This window comes from Prionailurus viverrinus, chromosome A1 (assembly GCF_022837055.1).
Source record: "Prionailurus viverrinus isolate Anna chromosome A1, UM_Priviv_1.0, whole genome shotgun sequence".
NCBI lineage: Eukaryota > Metazoa > Chordata > Mammalia > Carnivora > Felidae > Prionailurus > Prionailurus viverrinus.
Window position 1 is genome coordinate 197,616,236 of NC_062561.1, and position 15,582 is coordinate 197,631,817.

The following is a 15,582-nucleotide window of genomic DNA, read 5'->3' on the forward strand; positions in this document are numbered from 1 at the left end:
GATTTCCAGACCCCCCCTCCCCCCCACCACGCCGTGCTTGCTAAAGTCATCCCTGTTCTCCACTGCTGCCTCTACCGCCACTCTAACAGCCACTGAGCGCCAGGGGAGAAGCTACTAACATGCTCTGTGACTTACACGAGTTCCCACCCATCTCAGGGCCTCAGTTTCTCCAATTGCACAGTGACCCGGTTGGAATAGAAAACTATGCGCGTCCCTTCCAGGGCTGGCACGCAGAGATGCTAAGACTCCCAAGATCGAGGAACGTCTGACCGGCCCATTCCGGAGCTGTTCCACTCAACTCCTAGCAGCCCCTCTCCCTCCTTTCCCCGGCCCGGGCCGGGGCCCGGGAGGGGGTCGGAGCCAGAGGGCCGCCCGGGCCTGGGCTTCCCGCCCGGGGGCGGAGCCGCTGCTCCAGGTCCCGCCCCTCCACCTGGGATTCGGCCCGGCAGATGTTACAACTTTCTCGCATTCTCTCCCGCGGTGTCCCCCCCAGGCCCGCCCAACCCGTGCCTCCCTCCCCTTCCCCGCTGGGGTCCTGCCCGCCTCCCTGCTGGGAGCCCGACTCTTCTCCGGACTCCGGGCGGGGCGAGAGGCCGGGCTGGGGGCTGGAGGGTCGGGAGGAGGAGGAAGGGAAAGCAGAGGCGAGAGAAATTAGGAGGCGGGAGAAATCGAGGGCTAGTAGGAAGGGGAGAGCCAGAGGATGGTGGAGAGCACTTTTTGGAAGCAGCCACGCCGCGTCTCAGGCTGGCCCGGCTGAGCTGGGGGAGAGGGAGCGAGGGCGGCGCAGGGCGGGCGCGCAGGCGGCGGGAGGCGGCTCGGCGCGGGCCTGACCTCCCCAGGGCGCCCCGCTGCGGCCGCGCAGGTCCGGCCGCCAGTCCTGGACCAGCCCCTGGGCCACCCCCGGGGCCGCTGAACGATCTCGCAGCGTCCAGGCCGGCCAGCCGGCGGGCGTGCGGGCCGTGCGCCCTGGGCGCGCGAGGCGGTGAGGCCCGGGGAACCCTGTGCGCCGGGACGCGCGGGCCGGCATGGCGATGCACGCCCTCACTGGCCTCTCGCTGGTCAGCCTGCTTAGCTTCGGCTACCTGTCCTGGGACTGGTCCAAGCCGAGCCTGGCGGCCGACGGTCCCGGGGAGGCGGGCGTGGAGCAGCCCTCGGCCGCTCCACCCCAGCCTCCCCATATCATCTTCATCCTCACCGACGACCAGGGCTACCACGACGTGGGCTACCATGGCTCAGATATTGAGACCCCTACGCTGGACCGGCTGGCAGCTGAGGGTGTCAAGTTGGAGAATTATTATATCCAGCCTATCTGCACGCCTTCGCGGAGCCAACTTCTCACTGGCAGGTAGGCATGACCCAGGCTGCTGGGGCTGGCGGTGCAAGCCCCAAATGAATCCGGTCTGGAGATTTCCTGTGCATTCACAGTCCCACCCCCCCCACTCTGGGACCTGGGAAGCAAGGACTCAGGGCCAGTTCTGAGACACTCAGACACGACTGTCTCCAGTCGCCTGTGTGATCATTAGTTATGTCCTTTATCCTCTCTGGGCCTCAGTTTCTCCAATTGTACACGGAGTGGATTGGACCATCTGTGAGGTCTCCTCCCTCTGATGTTCTAGGACACACGTTACACACCATGTGAAGGAGACATCTGGTCATCCCTTTGTTGGAGGAACACGGCAGTCTCTGACCCTTGGGTTTTAACGCCGCTTCTGTATACAGACCCTGAGGCTATGAACAAGTCATTTCCCTTCTCTAAGCCTCCGTTTTCTTGTCTGTTCATAAACGGAGTGAAGAGGAGTGTTTACTTGAAAAAGAGTGGTGATGGGATGAGTTGTGTGTAACCTGCTTGGCTGTCAATAAATGGCAGCCCTCATGTCACCGGAGGGATTAGGGTCCCCAAACTGTTTGATGGCTGCGAGGAGAGGAAGGAAGCCAGGGAATGTCTAGATAGATAGACATTCTAGATGGAGCAGAAAGATATGCACAGGATGCCGTGACCGGTGGAACCTTCGGGTAGTTACTTCATTTCTCCAAACCTCTGGTTTTTCATCTGCAAAGTCCTCCTAAATTGGCCGAAAGTCCCAAGGAGACGTGCTGCTTTCTCCGTAAGGAGTGGCCCACAGGCAAGGCGGCAGGATTACAGGATTAAAAGAGCAGGGAAACAGGAGGTGGGGGTGTAGAAGGCAAACTTTGGCCACTTAGGAGAAAATCCTTTGGCAAGGCTGAAGCTAATCCTCCTTGGATGGGGTCCAAGGCATGCCTTCTCCCAAGTTCCACCCAAAAGCCACGAGTATGGTCTCAGGAACCGGAGCCTTGCTGTCCCTGTTTCTGGGTGGGAGAAACTGAGGCATGGAGTCAGGGAGGACCCAATTCATGCCTAGAGTCTGTAGCATCCGTTGGGGAGGGGGCTGAGAGGCCAGGTGGTTGGCAGGGGTCCCAGAGCCGTGAGTCAAAATAGGTGCCTTTTCTTCCCTCACTCGGGCACTCAGCATTTAGCTCCGGGAACAGCAAGAGAGAGCGTCGGAGAAGAGGGTGAGGGGCTGGTGTATGGGTCGTGGGCGGGGGCGTTGGTGGTGGTGGTGAAGCCCAAATGTTGACCAACCTCCAGGAGAGGGAAGAAGAATCTGCATTCCTGAGAACTGTGCACAAGTTAGCATTTCTCTCTCGAGAGGTGACTTTGGGTTTAAGCAGGGGAATGAGCATCCAACGGGGCAGTGTGCCAACCCCCTGATCTGTGAAGTGAGCCGAGTGTGGCTGGGCAGCGTCTGCCCTCCGCCCCCTGCAGCTGGCTCCGTCTGACTGATGCTGACTGCTCTCATTAGTGTTTTGTTAATGCATCCAGTCGTGTTGGGCGAAGCTGGAGAGAGCCAGTGTTTCTCATGTTACTCGCTTACAGACGAGCTTCGGTGACTCTGAGCTGGCCCACCCACTTTACAAACCAGTGCTCCGTGGTGCCCAGCCCTAGGAAGAGACTCGGCTGTGACCGGGCGCTACGGTACTTCCTCTGTTAAATGGAATCGTTCATGAGGTTGACTGAGAGGTCTGTAGAGCCAGGATCACCGAGAGGTTTTCAGCCTGAGTTGTGCAGACCTGGGTTCAAAGCTCGGGGCAGCTGCTTGCGAGCTGTCTGCAGTCGGGCCTGTTGCGGTACCTCTGAGAGCCTCGGTTCGTCATCTGTAGAATGGGGATGATGGTCTCCCCTGTAGGTTTTTTTTTTAATTTTTTTTTTCTTTTTTCTTTCAACGTTTTTATTTATTTTTGGGACAGAGAGAGGCAGAGCATGAACGGGGGAGGGGCAGAGAGAGAGGGAGACACAGAATCGGAAACAGGCTCCAGGCTCCGAGCCATCAGCCCAGAGCCTGACGCGGGGCTCGAACTCACAGACCGCGAGATCGTGACCTGGCTGAAGTCGGACGCTTAACCGACTGCGCCACCCAGGCGCCCCTCCCCTGTAGGTTTTTTATGAGGATTAAGTGAAACGATGCGTGTGGCCTATAGTGTTAAAAATGGCAGTAGTAGCTAATGATGGCTAACAACAATAACAGCTTTAAGTTAAGGAAACTAAAAACAGGAAAGCCCACCTAGTGCCTGGGTTAAAGGTGTCAGGCCTTCAGGTGTGGGATTCTAAGACCCTAGTGAAGTTCCAGGCTTCTTATTTACCCTGGGACTTTTAAGACTTGAGTAAAGGTGGGACACCCCAAGCAGATCGCATGGGGGCCTTGACCACAGAAGGGACTTGAATGAATAAATGAGGAATATAGCATTCTGCTAACCATTCACTCCTGGCTCACAGCAGTAGCGTGTGTGAGTGACCGGATCCAGGGGCCACATGAACTTGTGGGTAGGCACACGAGAACAGGTCTTATAAAATCTGGGAACTGAAAGGTTTTCAGAGATCTCCCATTCAACCCAACTCCCCACCTATAGATGAGCAAACTGAGGCCACCATGGGGGAGGAGACATGGCAGCCTCGTTTGCTGGAAGGGAGCCTGTGCTTGGACTTGGCTTGGATTTATGTTCAAGTCCTGGCTTTGCCCCTGACCACTGAGTGACCTTGGGCAAGGCCCTTCCCCTCCTCTGGAACTGTGTTTTTAAAACAAGGTAAATACACTGGAAGTTGACTTGGGTCCCTTCTGGTTCTAAAATTGTCTGGGAGTGCCACCATTCGTTCGTTCTTTCATCCATTCATTCCGTAAGTAATTGAGTGTCCTTTTAACATCACCTGAGTGCCAAGACCGCAAAGTTGAGTAGAGGACAATCCGATTACAGATGATTGGGCCTAAGAACATGTACAACTGAGTGGAACCCCATGGTCAAGTAGGACAGTGATCAGGTGTACTAAATTTAACCCAGAAGCAAAAGTGACTCATTCTTGGAGAGAGTTATAAGAGACTTTACAGAGGGGGTAACGTTTGGACTGGGCTTTGAAGAGTGAGCAGGAGTTTCCCTGGGAGGGCAGGGCTTGCTCTAGGCCCCAGAGCAAATTAGTGGCTTAGAGTTTAGGGATTCTGAAGTCTCTGGAGACTGCCTGGGATACAGATCCCAACTCCAGTTACAGATTGTTTGAATCAGTGGGCAAGCGATTTCATGTAGTGAGCCTCTCAGTTGCCTTATTTGCAGAATAATGTTAGCTACATTGTCATGATTAACCTGCGTTCGACTCTAAACTCCCCAGCTCCTAGCTGCGTGATCCTGGGCCGAGTGGTTTAACCACTCTGATCCTCAGTCTCCTCATCTGCGAAATGACCATAATATGAGCTCAACTAATTTTGAAGATTCCATGAGGTGATGCATTGGAAGTGCTTGTCACGTGTCGTAATACCTGCTGTACCTTTGCCGGAAGTGCTGGGCCCAGAGCCCACCTCGGGGTGAGAACTGGGGGCCGGTGGGCCAGAGCAGTGCTTTGTAGCTCACCCGGGCCTTCTTTGCCCTCCCCTCTTTCCTCCAGGTACCAGATCCACACGGGACTCCAGCACTCCATCATCCGCCCTCGGCAGCCCAACTGCCTGCCCCTGGACCAGGTGACGCTGCCCCAGAAGCTGCAGGAGGCGGGTTACTCTACCCACATGGTGGGCAAGTGGCACCTGGGCTTCTACCGGAAGGAGTGCCTGCCTACCCGCCGGGGCTTCGACACCTTCCTGGGCTCGCTCACGGGCAACGTGGACTACTACACCTACGACAACTGCGACGGGCCCGGGGTGTGTGGCTTTGACCTGCACGAGGGCGAGAGTGTGGCCTGGGGGCTCAGCGGCCAGTATTCCACTATGCTCTATGCCCAGCGTGTCAGCCACATCCTAGCCAGCCACAGCCCCCGGCGGCCCCTCTTCCTCTACGTGGCCTTCCAGGCGGTGCACACGCCCCTGCAGTCCCCTCGTGAGTACCTGTACCGCTACCGCACCATGGGCAACGTGGCCCGGCGGAAGTATGCGGCCATGGTCACCTGCATGGATGAGGCTGTGCGCAACATCACCTGGGCTCTCAAGCGCTATGGTTTCTACAACAACAGCGTCATCATCTTCTCCAGTGACAACGGCGGCCAGACCTTCTCAGGGGGCAGCAACTGGCCGCTGCGAGGACGCAAGGGCACTTACTGGGAAGGTGGCGTGCGTGGCCTGGGCTTTGTCCACAGCCCCCTGCTCAAGCGGAAGCGCCGGACCAGCCGGGCGCTGGTGCACATCACTGACTGGTACCCGACCCTGGTGGGTCTGGCAGGCGGCACCGCCTCGGCGGCCGACGGGCTGGACGGCTACGATGTGTGGCCGGCCATCAGCGAGGGCCGGGCCTCGCCGCGCACAGAGATCCTGCACAACATTGACCCCCTTTACAACCATGCCCGGCACGGCTCCCTGGAGGCTGGCTTTGGCATCTGGAACACTGCCGTGCAGGCTGCCATCCGTGTGGGCGAGTGGAAGCTGCTAACAGGGGACCCTGGCTATGGCGATTGGATCCCACCGCAGACGCTGGCCGCCTTCCCTGGCAGCTGGTGGAACCTCGAGCGCATGGCCAGTGCCCGCCAGGCAGTGTGGCTCTTCAATATCAGCGCTGACCCCTACGAACGGGAGGACCTGGCTGGCCAGCGGCCTGATGTGGTCCGTGCCCTGCTGGCCCGTCTGGTGGACTATAACCGCACAGCCATCCCTGTGCGCTACCCGGCTGAGAATCCCCGGGCCCACCCTGACTTTAATGGGGGTGCTTGGGGGCCCTGGGCCAGTGATGAGGAAGAAGAGGAAGAGGAGGAAGAGGCAGGCAGGGCTCGAAGCTTCTCCCGAGGACGCCGCAAGAAAAAATGCAAGATTTGCAAGCTGCGATCCTTTTTTCGTAAACTCAACACCAGGCTGATGTCACAGCGGATCTGATGGGGAGTGGGGGGAGGTGAGGATCTCTGCCCCTCTAGATGTACTTCCCCATTCAAACCTGGCCCTGTTCCTCCCCAGGGAGGGGCCTGAGGTCAAGCCCCTGTCTGCAGGGAAATGGGGGGTGGGCATCGAGCCCCTCGGTTGAAAGGTGGGGAGCTTGGCTTGGGGGAGAATAAACTAGACTGGGGTGCCTGGATTCCAATCCTGCCTCTTCACTGACTTGCCCTGTGACCTCAAGTGGCCTGCATGAGAGCTGGGCTCAGTTTCCTCATCTGTAAATGAGCTCTGATGATGTTGTGGCCCTGTGGTGTGAACCTGGTGCCTGGGGCCATGGTGGAGTTGCCATTGACCTTGCCGCCTCCCAGCTCGTTTAAAGCCTTGCCCGTGGACCCTGCACCTCTGTGGTACTGCTTGGGTGAGGGGCCCCTGGAGGCAGCTCGAGGCCTGGACTCCAGCTGAAGCATGGCGATCTGGCCACTCTCTGAAGGGATCCTCTGATGCTGAGGGTGGGGGTGCAGGGATGGGTCTTCACATGGCTTGGGCCAGTTCTGGGGCCAGACTGGTGCTGGGAGCTATGGCAGAAAGCTCTCCTTCTGGCCCCCAGGACCCAGAGGATTGACCTGGCTCTTAGCTGCTGCAGGATCAAGGGTGGTGGAAACAGCTGTGCAAAGAGGCCCTGAACCAACAGTCAGGACACTTGGGTGCCTCTTTGACCTTAGGCCCATCCCCTCACCTTTGGGCCTCAGTTTCCCCAACTGCCAATCGGGATGCTAGCCTGAGCTCTGCCTACCTCACAGGGTTGTAGAGAACTGGCCAAGGTAATGGCTGTGGAGGAGCCCGTGCACTTGATTAAAATGCTACTAACACGGAAGCCAGGGCTGTGGTGCGGTCTGTGAACGCACTGGGGCGCGTGCGCGTGCATCCTGAGGGCAAGTGCGAGCTCACCATTAGCCAAGTGAATGGGAGAGGAGGTGGGTAGCCTGCCTAGGAAGCAGCACGTATGGGTTCTGGTCCAGTCCTGCCACAGGTCCACCGTGTGACCTCTGGCAAATCCTGGACCCTCTCTGGGCCTCAGTGCCCCCCTGTGTACAATGGATGCTTTAGGAGCCCCTCCTACTTGGTCATTCTGGACACCCCTGTGTGTGTGTGGGGGGGGCATGGGCTGAGTGGTGGGAGGAGGGGCGTGGGGGGTTCAGAGCCTGCTCGCTGCAGAGCGCGCCTCCATGCACACACTGCGTTCTGCATATCTCCCTTCAGGTTCCAGTCGGTGCAGCGTGTGTAGGCGAAAGCCCTGCTGTGAATTTTGAAAATAGTTATTTTTGTCACTGGCAAAGGAGGCCTGTTAGGACTCGTCAGCTTGTGGATGAGCAGGACGGGTTGGGGGGGGGGTGGGTGCGGTGCAGTGGAGGGGGTTTGGGTGTTGGTTCCAGAGCTGCAGAGGTAGCTGAGCCCAGGAGTGAGAGTCTGGCCTGGGGCTGCAGGACGGAGGTGACCGTCCACATCCTGGGCCCCTTCCTCCACCCCTCCAGCTGGAGCTTTCTCTGTCTGTAGGATGTCGACGCCTGGGCTGTGTGGGGCAGGGGCCAGGACTGGCTGAAGCCTCTGGATTCCGGCCACCCCCAGCACTTCTGCCTGCTAAGGAGGGAGACTCTGAAGAAGACGGTGTCCCAGGCCCAGCATATCCCACAGATGGGTTGTTCATAGTCTGCCCATTACCCAGGATTCTCCGGCTCTACTGGGTGCCTCTCCCAGCTGTCTGGGCTGTGCCTTTCCAGAGCCGCGTGGAGCCAGGGCTCCCCTGCAGCTCCAGGCTTGCACCAGTTGAGTGGAGGCCTCTCCCATGCCTGCTGAGTTTGGCCCTGCCTTAGGTGACCTAGCTTCCAGCTCCCACCCTGCTTCTCTTATGCCCTTTGGGGGCCATGAGAGCTGGACCATAAAAGTCCCTTTATGTTCTTCCCCAGACACCAACACCTACCCTCCTGTGGCTGACGTGGCCTCAAACATAGAGGGCCCAGCTGGGGCTAGAGGCCAGCCCCTGCTCCTGATGCCCTAAGAAGGAAGCTCAGCCTCATCTCAAGCCCAGCTTAAAGCTTGCCTGGCTCAGAGTCCTACCTAACCCAGAACCTGGCACACAGCCCAAGAGCCCCACTCAAGCTTCAGCCAACGACCTGGTCCACAGCCCAGCAGTCCCCAAGCCTGCCTAACCAAGGTGCTGGCGGTTGACCCAGGGCTGAGATTTTTGGAAGGTACTGGGGTAAGGAGTCACCAGGACTAGAGTGTGGTGAGGGGAGGCTCAGCCTGCTTGCTGTGGTGTCTGCTGGGCCCAGCAGACAGCATGGCTCCTGCCCATCTCCTCCTGTCTTCCTGTGGCCCCTGAGTTTCCCCCAGCCAGGGCACCTGGGTCTGGACTGTTTTAGGCCCTTGACTGGCATTGCTAGGCGGATGCTCGGACCACCTACCTGGTGGGGAGGGGTGGATGGGAGAGCAGACCAGAGGCAGCGCTGGCCCCTTGGGTCACAGAGCTGGGGGAGTGGAGTCCAGAGATGCCAGACAGCCCCTCTATTTCCCCTTTGGCTGGACCAGATGTCAGCAGATCCGCCACCCAGATTAGAACCGGGGGTGGCCCTGTCCAAGCCGGGCCCTGCCTGTGGAGTCCTGGGCAGGGACGACCAGTCCCCCAGGAACCGGGAGGGAGCCCTGGACCTGGCTAGAGGGACAGGGCTCTGAGCCCTACCCTGGGCCTTGACAGTATTCCCTCCTCTCGCTTCGTACCTACTGGCTACCTTGGGACCTAGGCAAGCAGCCGTTCAGCACCAGAAAGAGGGAGGGCAGAGCAGGGTAAGGGAAAGAGCACTGTTCTGGGAGTCAGGAATTCTGGATTATGTCCCAACTCTGCCCCTGACTTCTGCTGCCGAGGGAGGAAGCAGCAGCTTCCTTTCTCTGGGCCTTGGTCTCCATCTGTGTGGGACATGGGCTCCGTCAGGGCCCTTTCAGCCCTTGTGTAGGCCAAAGGGCATAGGGCAGGGGTGCAGAGGTCACACAGACCCCACATGGGTAAGTCATGTCACATCTCTGCAAGATACACAGTGATCGTACCTATCTCACAGATATCTGTGGTGCGGTATAAATTGTGCAGTATGCTTAGCACAGGGCCTGGCTCTCAAGCGGAAATAACTATTTCTCGTATTTTTGGAGTCAGCGAAGGAACATCTTGTCCCCATATTTCTGAGGAGGAAATGGAGGCCCCAGTGGGAAAGAGACCTGCCATAATCACTCCTAGCCAACAGCTAGACTTGAACTTGGGTCCTCTAACTGCAGGCTGTGCTGTGCAGACCTTGGCCCGGCAGCCACCGTCCTCTGTCCCTTGGCTTCCTGCTTCCCTCTGCTCTGGAAGGAATGTCTCCTATGTGGGACCCCCTCAGGGGACAGCGATGCTCCCTGACCCCTCCCTCTCTCCAGAGTCCGAGGCTGACATTACTTACTGCAGTTAATTAACCACATCACCCTCCACCTAGACCCTCTGCCGGATCATTTCTCTGTTGGCCCACTTTCCACCGATTCTGCCCCTCACGCTCACTGCCCTTAGTGGGACAGGCCTCGTGGGGACCCTTCAGACGGCACGTTTTCTGTGGTACCTGCCCAGGCCCTGCAGGACCCTGAGGCCCTTGGGCATGTGCCTGAGAGTATGTGTGTGGGCTGTGAAAGGTGGGATGACAGTGGGCTGGCACAATGCTTCCCGGGCTCTGATTCCCCCCACCCCCTTCCCACCTCTGCTATGGCCCAGGAACTTGGCCCTGGTCCCAGGTTTTTTTTTTTTTTTTTTTTTTCCATCCCACCCCATAGACCCAGGGTATAGCTTGCATTCACGTTCAGGTTCCCCACCTTCACATGCCACAACTGTGCTCAGTGACCTCTTGGGCTCCCACCCCTGGCCACCAGCCCGCGGCATGCAGGCCAGCTCTTGAGTACCACATGAGTGTTACAGATGGGAGCACACGTGCTGGCTCGCATGCCTGCCATGGCCCTGGGGGGTGGGGAGTCTGGCAGGAACAGTCCCCCCATTGCAATCATCGGCTCATTCTCCCCGCGTTGCAGAGGCAGGCCTGGCTCCTCGCTGCCCGCCACCACCAGGCACAGCTGCCAGCCTCGCGGGCACAGGGGAGGCAGTGAATTAGCTGTCGCGCAGGGCGGCAGTTCCACTCCAGAAGGGGGTGCCTGTCCGAGGCAGTGCCCACACCCCTGAGCTGAGCTCTCGAAGGTTCGGAGCACGCGGGGGCAGGGTGTGTATGAGAGTTGCCAAGGAGACCTTTTGTCTTCTTCCTCCTCTCCATGCATCTCTCTGCCAGGTCCTGGACATCCCCCAGGGCGCACAGGGTCTGGGCCGGGCCAGCCCAGGGAGGGAGGGAAGAGGTACACAGCCGGGAGGCAGGAGGGAGGGAGGTAGAAACAAGAAAGGAGGTGAAAAGGAGCAAGAAGGATAGGGAGGATTGAGAAGAAAGGGCTCAAGGGAGGGAAGGAAATGGGGAAAGGCAAGAAAGAGGAAAAGGAGAAGAGGAAGGAGAGCGGAAAGGGGAGACAGAGGTAGGGAAGGACGGACAGGGTGATGGGGTGACGGGGTGGTGTGAGGCCAGGTTGCTTTTGCCCCTGAATCCACATAGGCCACCTCCACGGTCCCTGTCAGACACAGGGAGAGAGCCGGCCATTAGCCTCTGTTCCTCTTGTCCCTCTGGCTCTTGCTGCCCGGTGCTCTGCTCTCTTCTGAACATGCTTCCTTTCACCAGTGGGGACTGGGGATGGGGTGAGCCAGGAAACAGGGTGGTCCAGCCAGCTCCCAGCAGAGCAGGACTATCACCTCCTTTGTTCAGAACTTCAGACTCCCATTAATACAGCCTTGGGGCACGTTTGCTATTTGTTTTATGTGTTAATTTCTAAAGCCCCATTAAGTTAAGTTGGCACCAGTGAGCTAGAGGCCTTGTGAGCCCTCTCCTAGCCTCTTTGTTCTTGTTCTTTGTTCGACCAGCAAAAGGCTGCAAACCAGGCCGGGCCAGGGTGATGCTCAAACCATGAGCTCAACTCCAATGGGGACTCAGAGAACCGCGCCACAAAGTGCTAGGACTAGAGGATAGTCGTGTGTGCTTCCCTGACTCAGGCAGAGCGGCGTGAGGAGGGAGGGGCTTCTTATGAGTCCCTTAATAGTAATAATTGCCCATCAATGAACACGTACAGCGTGCCAGCTGCTGTACTCATCTGCTCCTCTCATGTAATCCTTAAACAGCCCTGGAAGTAGGGAATATTATGAACTGTATTTTGCGGATGAAGAAACTGAGGCACAGAGAAGTTAGGCTGCTCATCCAAAATCACACAGCCTATAGAGCATGGAGTTCCTCTCCTCTCCCCTGGACAATGACTGAGGTAGCTTCAGTGGTCACTAAAGGCTGTTGCAGCACCTTCACGAGTGGAAGCCACCTCCCGGGGAGGGCTAGAGGGCCTGGGCAGGGAGGTGGGGGTGCGGTCCTTCCCCCACTTCCCCGCGTCTGCCTCTCTTGCCTCTAGTGGTGTTCTGTGCCCAGCCCGCTCCCACCAGCTGTGCAGCCCCCGAGCACAGGCCTCTCTTCTCTGCCTCTGAATTGCAACCGTTGGCGGCAGGAGCGGGAAGCATTGTGCGCAGAAACAAAACTGAGTGGTTTTTCCTTTTTCTGAAGGTGGTAATGGTGCAATTAGTGGCTAAGCCATTACCCCTCCTCCCTAGCTCGCCTCCCCTCCTTCCCCTCGGCCTCCCTCCCATTTCTCTCCTGGGAAGAAGTGGCTGCATCAGAGAGCTAACCCCATCATTCTCTCCCACCCCCAACTCCCGGGAAGAGGGGCAGAATTGTGGGAGAGGGGACCCAGATGTCTCCCGGGGCCCCTGGACCTAAAGTAGTGAGTCAGGGACCCGCTAGGGCTGGGGATAACCGACAAGCAGACAACGTGTCCAGCAAGTGAGGTGACCAGTAAGGCAAGCTGGAGGCTCAGAGGGGTGGGGTAGAAACGAGGGTTTGGATCCTGGATCCTTTCATCCGACCTGTGCTCACTGTGGGCAAATGCTGGCAAGAGACCTCAGCCTGGTGGGCTGTGAAATGAGCTTGCGTGGAGGAGGTGGGTGTGAAATTCTGAGTCCAAGCTAGTGATGGGGGTGGTCATGGTCCTGCTTTAGACCTTCCTTTTCCTCTTCCAGAAACTAAAAACAGGCCTCATGTTTACATACTTCCCAAAGGCTTCCGCAGCCCTTAGCCCACTCTTTCTTCACGACCTTCCTCTACAGTGGCAGCTTTGTTCTGTTTTGTAGAAAGGGCGCTCGAGGCTCAGAGAGGGGCAGTGACTTTCCCAGGGTCACACAGCTAACAAACGTCAGAGCGGGAGTTGAACCCAGATCCTTAACTCCAGTCCTTTTCCTTCCTAAACCCCCAGGGCTTGGGTGAGATCTTGGGGCCATAAATCTGGCTGCTGCCCTGAAGAATCAAACTTGGCAGGGAAAATGAGAATGAGGAAAAGGGAATGAGGATTTCAGGGCAGGCCCATGGCCACTCCCCTCCATGCCAGGCCATGCTTCCCTCCCCACTGCCCGCCTCTGCCTCTTTCACCTTGACTTAAAGCACAAGCAGAAACTGGGACGTGAGCCCCAGGAGGCCAGATCTCCATGGTCCCACTGGGAACATGGGCTGGAGGAGAGGGGTGGGGATGAGCGGGCAGGCAAGGCAGTTCCCTCCAGAATCCGGATGTCTCCTCTGCATCTGTCCCCCAAGTTAGAGTGCCAGTGTGATGGACAGGGGTAGCAGAGAACGAGAGCAAATGGGGAAGACAGAGACAGAGGCCAAAACAAAATACAGAAGGGAGCAGAGAGATAGTTACAGACTACAGTGATCCACTGGGAGAGAGATCCCCATGAATTAGCCATCTTTTCCTGTAAACCTTAGAACCCGGCTGTTGCCAGGGCAACGGGGCAATACCTGTCTCTCCAGAGGAGATGAAGTTGCCAGGGTAACTGTATCCTGTCTTTCCTGGGGACCATCCCAGAATGTGGCACCCACCGGCCGTTACCATGGCAACTGCCTTTTTGCCCCACTTAATCCCATCCTGTCTGCTACAAGGGACCCACAGTTGGAGGTGGGGGAGGTGGGAAGAGAGAAGATCACTTGTGGATTAAGTTGGTTCTTCTCCCCCTCTCCAGACCCCTCCCTCAGTCCATCACCTCGGGGGGTGCTGGGTCCACCCGCCCTGGGCCCACACAGGCCTGCAGTATTCTGTGTGGTTAGGGCCAGGGCGTCCGGGAGCAGGTTTCGCAGTGGAAGGCAGGCAGGTGTTGGGGAGGCAGTTACCGGGGCAACGGGAACAGGGCGTTTCGGAGGTGGTTGCCATGGGGACCTGGATGCTGACGAAGGCTCGCGAGGCTGTGAGCAGCCACAGTGCCCTGCTCAGAAGCCCCGGGCTCGTCAGTCAAGCTGGTTCTTGGTTCGCGCTCGGCAGCGCAGGCAGGCGAGTGGTCCTCAGTTCCGGGTGCAGAGCAGCAGCGCCCCAGTCCTGGTCCTCCAGCCCCAAGCCTCGCCTGCCCGCCCAGCGCCAGGATGGCCACCATCACCTGCACCCGCTTCACGGAAGAGTACCAGCTCTTCGAGGAACTGGGAAAGTGAGTTGCACCTCAGAGAGTTCTGGAGGGTGCAGGGGGTCAGCGTCACGGGCAGGGGGTGTGCACCTGCGTGCTTCCTGTGTACCCATAGGGAGGAAGTCTGCGTGTGTTTGGGGACGCTTGCCCGTGCAAAGTGCCCGGAGCTGGGTGTAGGCATGTTTGTGGGTGCACAGATGTGCCAAGGCCAGCCAGGTGAGTGTGTGTGTAGGGGTGAAAGGTGGATGGTGCATGCCGGTGCACGCGTGCATGCACACGCTCACACACACACACACACACACACACACATACATGGGGGCACATGACTGGGCACACACAGATTTTTAGAAACTCAGGGTTAAAAAGACATCTTCCCAGGCTGCTAAGTCCAGGGCTGGAACGCCCTGCCGACTTTCTCTTGAGGTGTTCATCTGGCCTCAACTTGGACACCTCTGATGGGAGAGAGTTCACCACCTCCCAGGCAGTCCTTTCTGACTTTAGGCACCAATGGTGACTGTGCAGAGTGGCCAACTTCTCCCTGAAAGCGCATCCCCTCCCCACCTTCCTCCTCCCAACTCCTCTTGGCGTGAGGGCACCGGTACAGCAGGGGTTAATAACCGAGGGACTGGTGAGGCTTCCTGGGTATTGGGAGGTGGGGAGGGGCAATCAGGCAAGTGGGGTTGGGGGGGAGCACTACCATTCCAGGGGCTAGTGGTATACGGGCTCTGGTCCCTTGGCAAAGACTGGCGGGGGGAGAAGGGTGGGAGCGTACGGGGGGGGGGAAAAGCCCCCTGGGGTGGCCCAGTAGGTCGTGGAGTGTCAGGGAAACACTCTGGCTGCCCCCAGCTAGGTGTGTGGAGGACCCAGGGATGGATCAGGGTAGGGGTATAGTTTGGAGGCAGAGTTTGCCCCTTGGGCAAAGCAGCTCCAGCGCCCCGGGTGGTCCTTGCTGTGGCAGCAGGAGTGCAGGGGAGAGGGGCCCTGTGAGCAGATATGTGCCGGGGGGAGGTCCGGATGCATGCACCCAGTGCACATTTTGGTGTGTGTTGTGTCAAGACTGACTCTGGGGTACACTTGCGTGCCCCGAGAGGGTAGGCAAGTGTTCACATGTGTGCAGCAGGAGGGGGTTGTGGGGCGTGCTTCGTGTGTAAGGCCGCCAAGAGTGGGCGCGTGCAGGTGGCCCAAGGGGTACCACCGGCTGATTTGCATGGGGGTGAAAGCGTGAATAGGCGTCACTGTGTGTGCCCGAGTGTGGCAGGTCAGAGCTACATGCACATCAGCAGGCAAATGTGTGTGGGGTCTGGGTGTGTGCAAACGTTCGTGTCTGTGTAAGGATGTCTATGTCTGTGTAAGGATGCCCTTGTGGGCTTTGGGCACAGTGGTACCTCTCTGAGGTCTGGACACGCAGATCCAGGTGTGGATGGGGGGCCATGCACACGGAAAGGTTTATGTGCGTGCGTGCGAGGCCTGGGCCAAAGGCTCGGGTGGGAGTGTGGGTGTTGAAGGCATGTGTGAGCTTATGCTGGTGTCTGCATATGTGTGGGAGGTGGGCCTGTGGCTGTGTACGAGTAGGCTGCCTGCACACAC

General features: G+C 58.3%; 2 protein-coding genes across 2 annotated transcripts in view; both read left to right on the forward strand.

Annotated features, from left to right (window-relative positions):
• The first annotated feature begins 630 nt into the window (after window positions 1-630).
• On the forward strand, window positions 631-7,181 carry ARSI (arylsulfatase family member I). The gene is made up of 2 exons (XM_047862736.1): window positions 631-1,345; window positions 4,949-7,181. The coding sequence occupies exons 1-2, from the start codon at window positions 1,026-1,028 to the stop codon at window positions 6,354-6,356; spliced, it is 1,728 nt and encodes a 575-aa protein (XP_047718692.1). The 5' UTR covers window positions 631-1,025; the 3' UTR covers window positions 6,357-7,181.
• Window positions 7,182-13,957: 6,776 nt separating this feature from the next.
• The window catches only part of CAMK2A (calcium/calmodulin dependent protein kinase II alpha), a 60,738-nt gene continuing 59,113 nt past the window's right edge, over window positions 13,958-15,582 (forward strand). The window contains exon 1 of the mRNA XM_047868733.1: window positions 13,958-14,019. Within this exon, the coding sequence (XP_047724689.1) occupies window positions 13,958-14,019 (62 nt within the window). The remainder of the gene's footprint in view (window positions 14,020-15,582) is intronic.

Excerpts from the sequence above, each read along its gene's own strand:
- ARSI (XM_047862736.1), top strand. The coding sequence starts at position 1,026 with ATGGCGATGCACGCCCTCACTGGCCTCTCGCTGGTCAGCCTGCTTAGC. Across the intron at positions 1,346-4,948 it reads AGCCAACTTCTCACTGGCAG|GTACCAGATCCACACGGGAC; the intron begins GTAGGCATGACC and ends TCTTTCCTCCAG.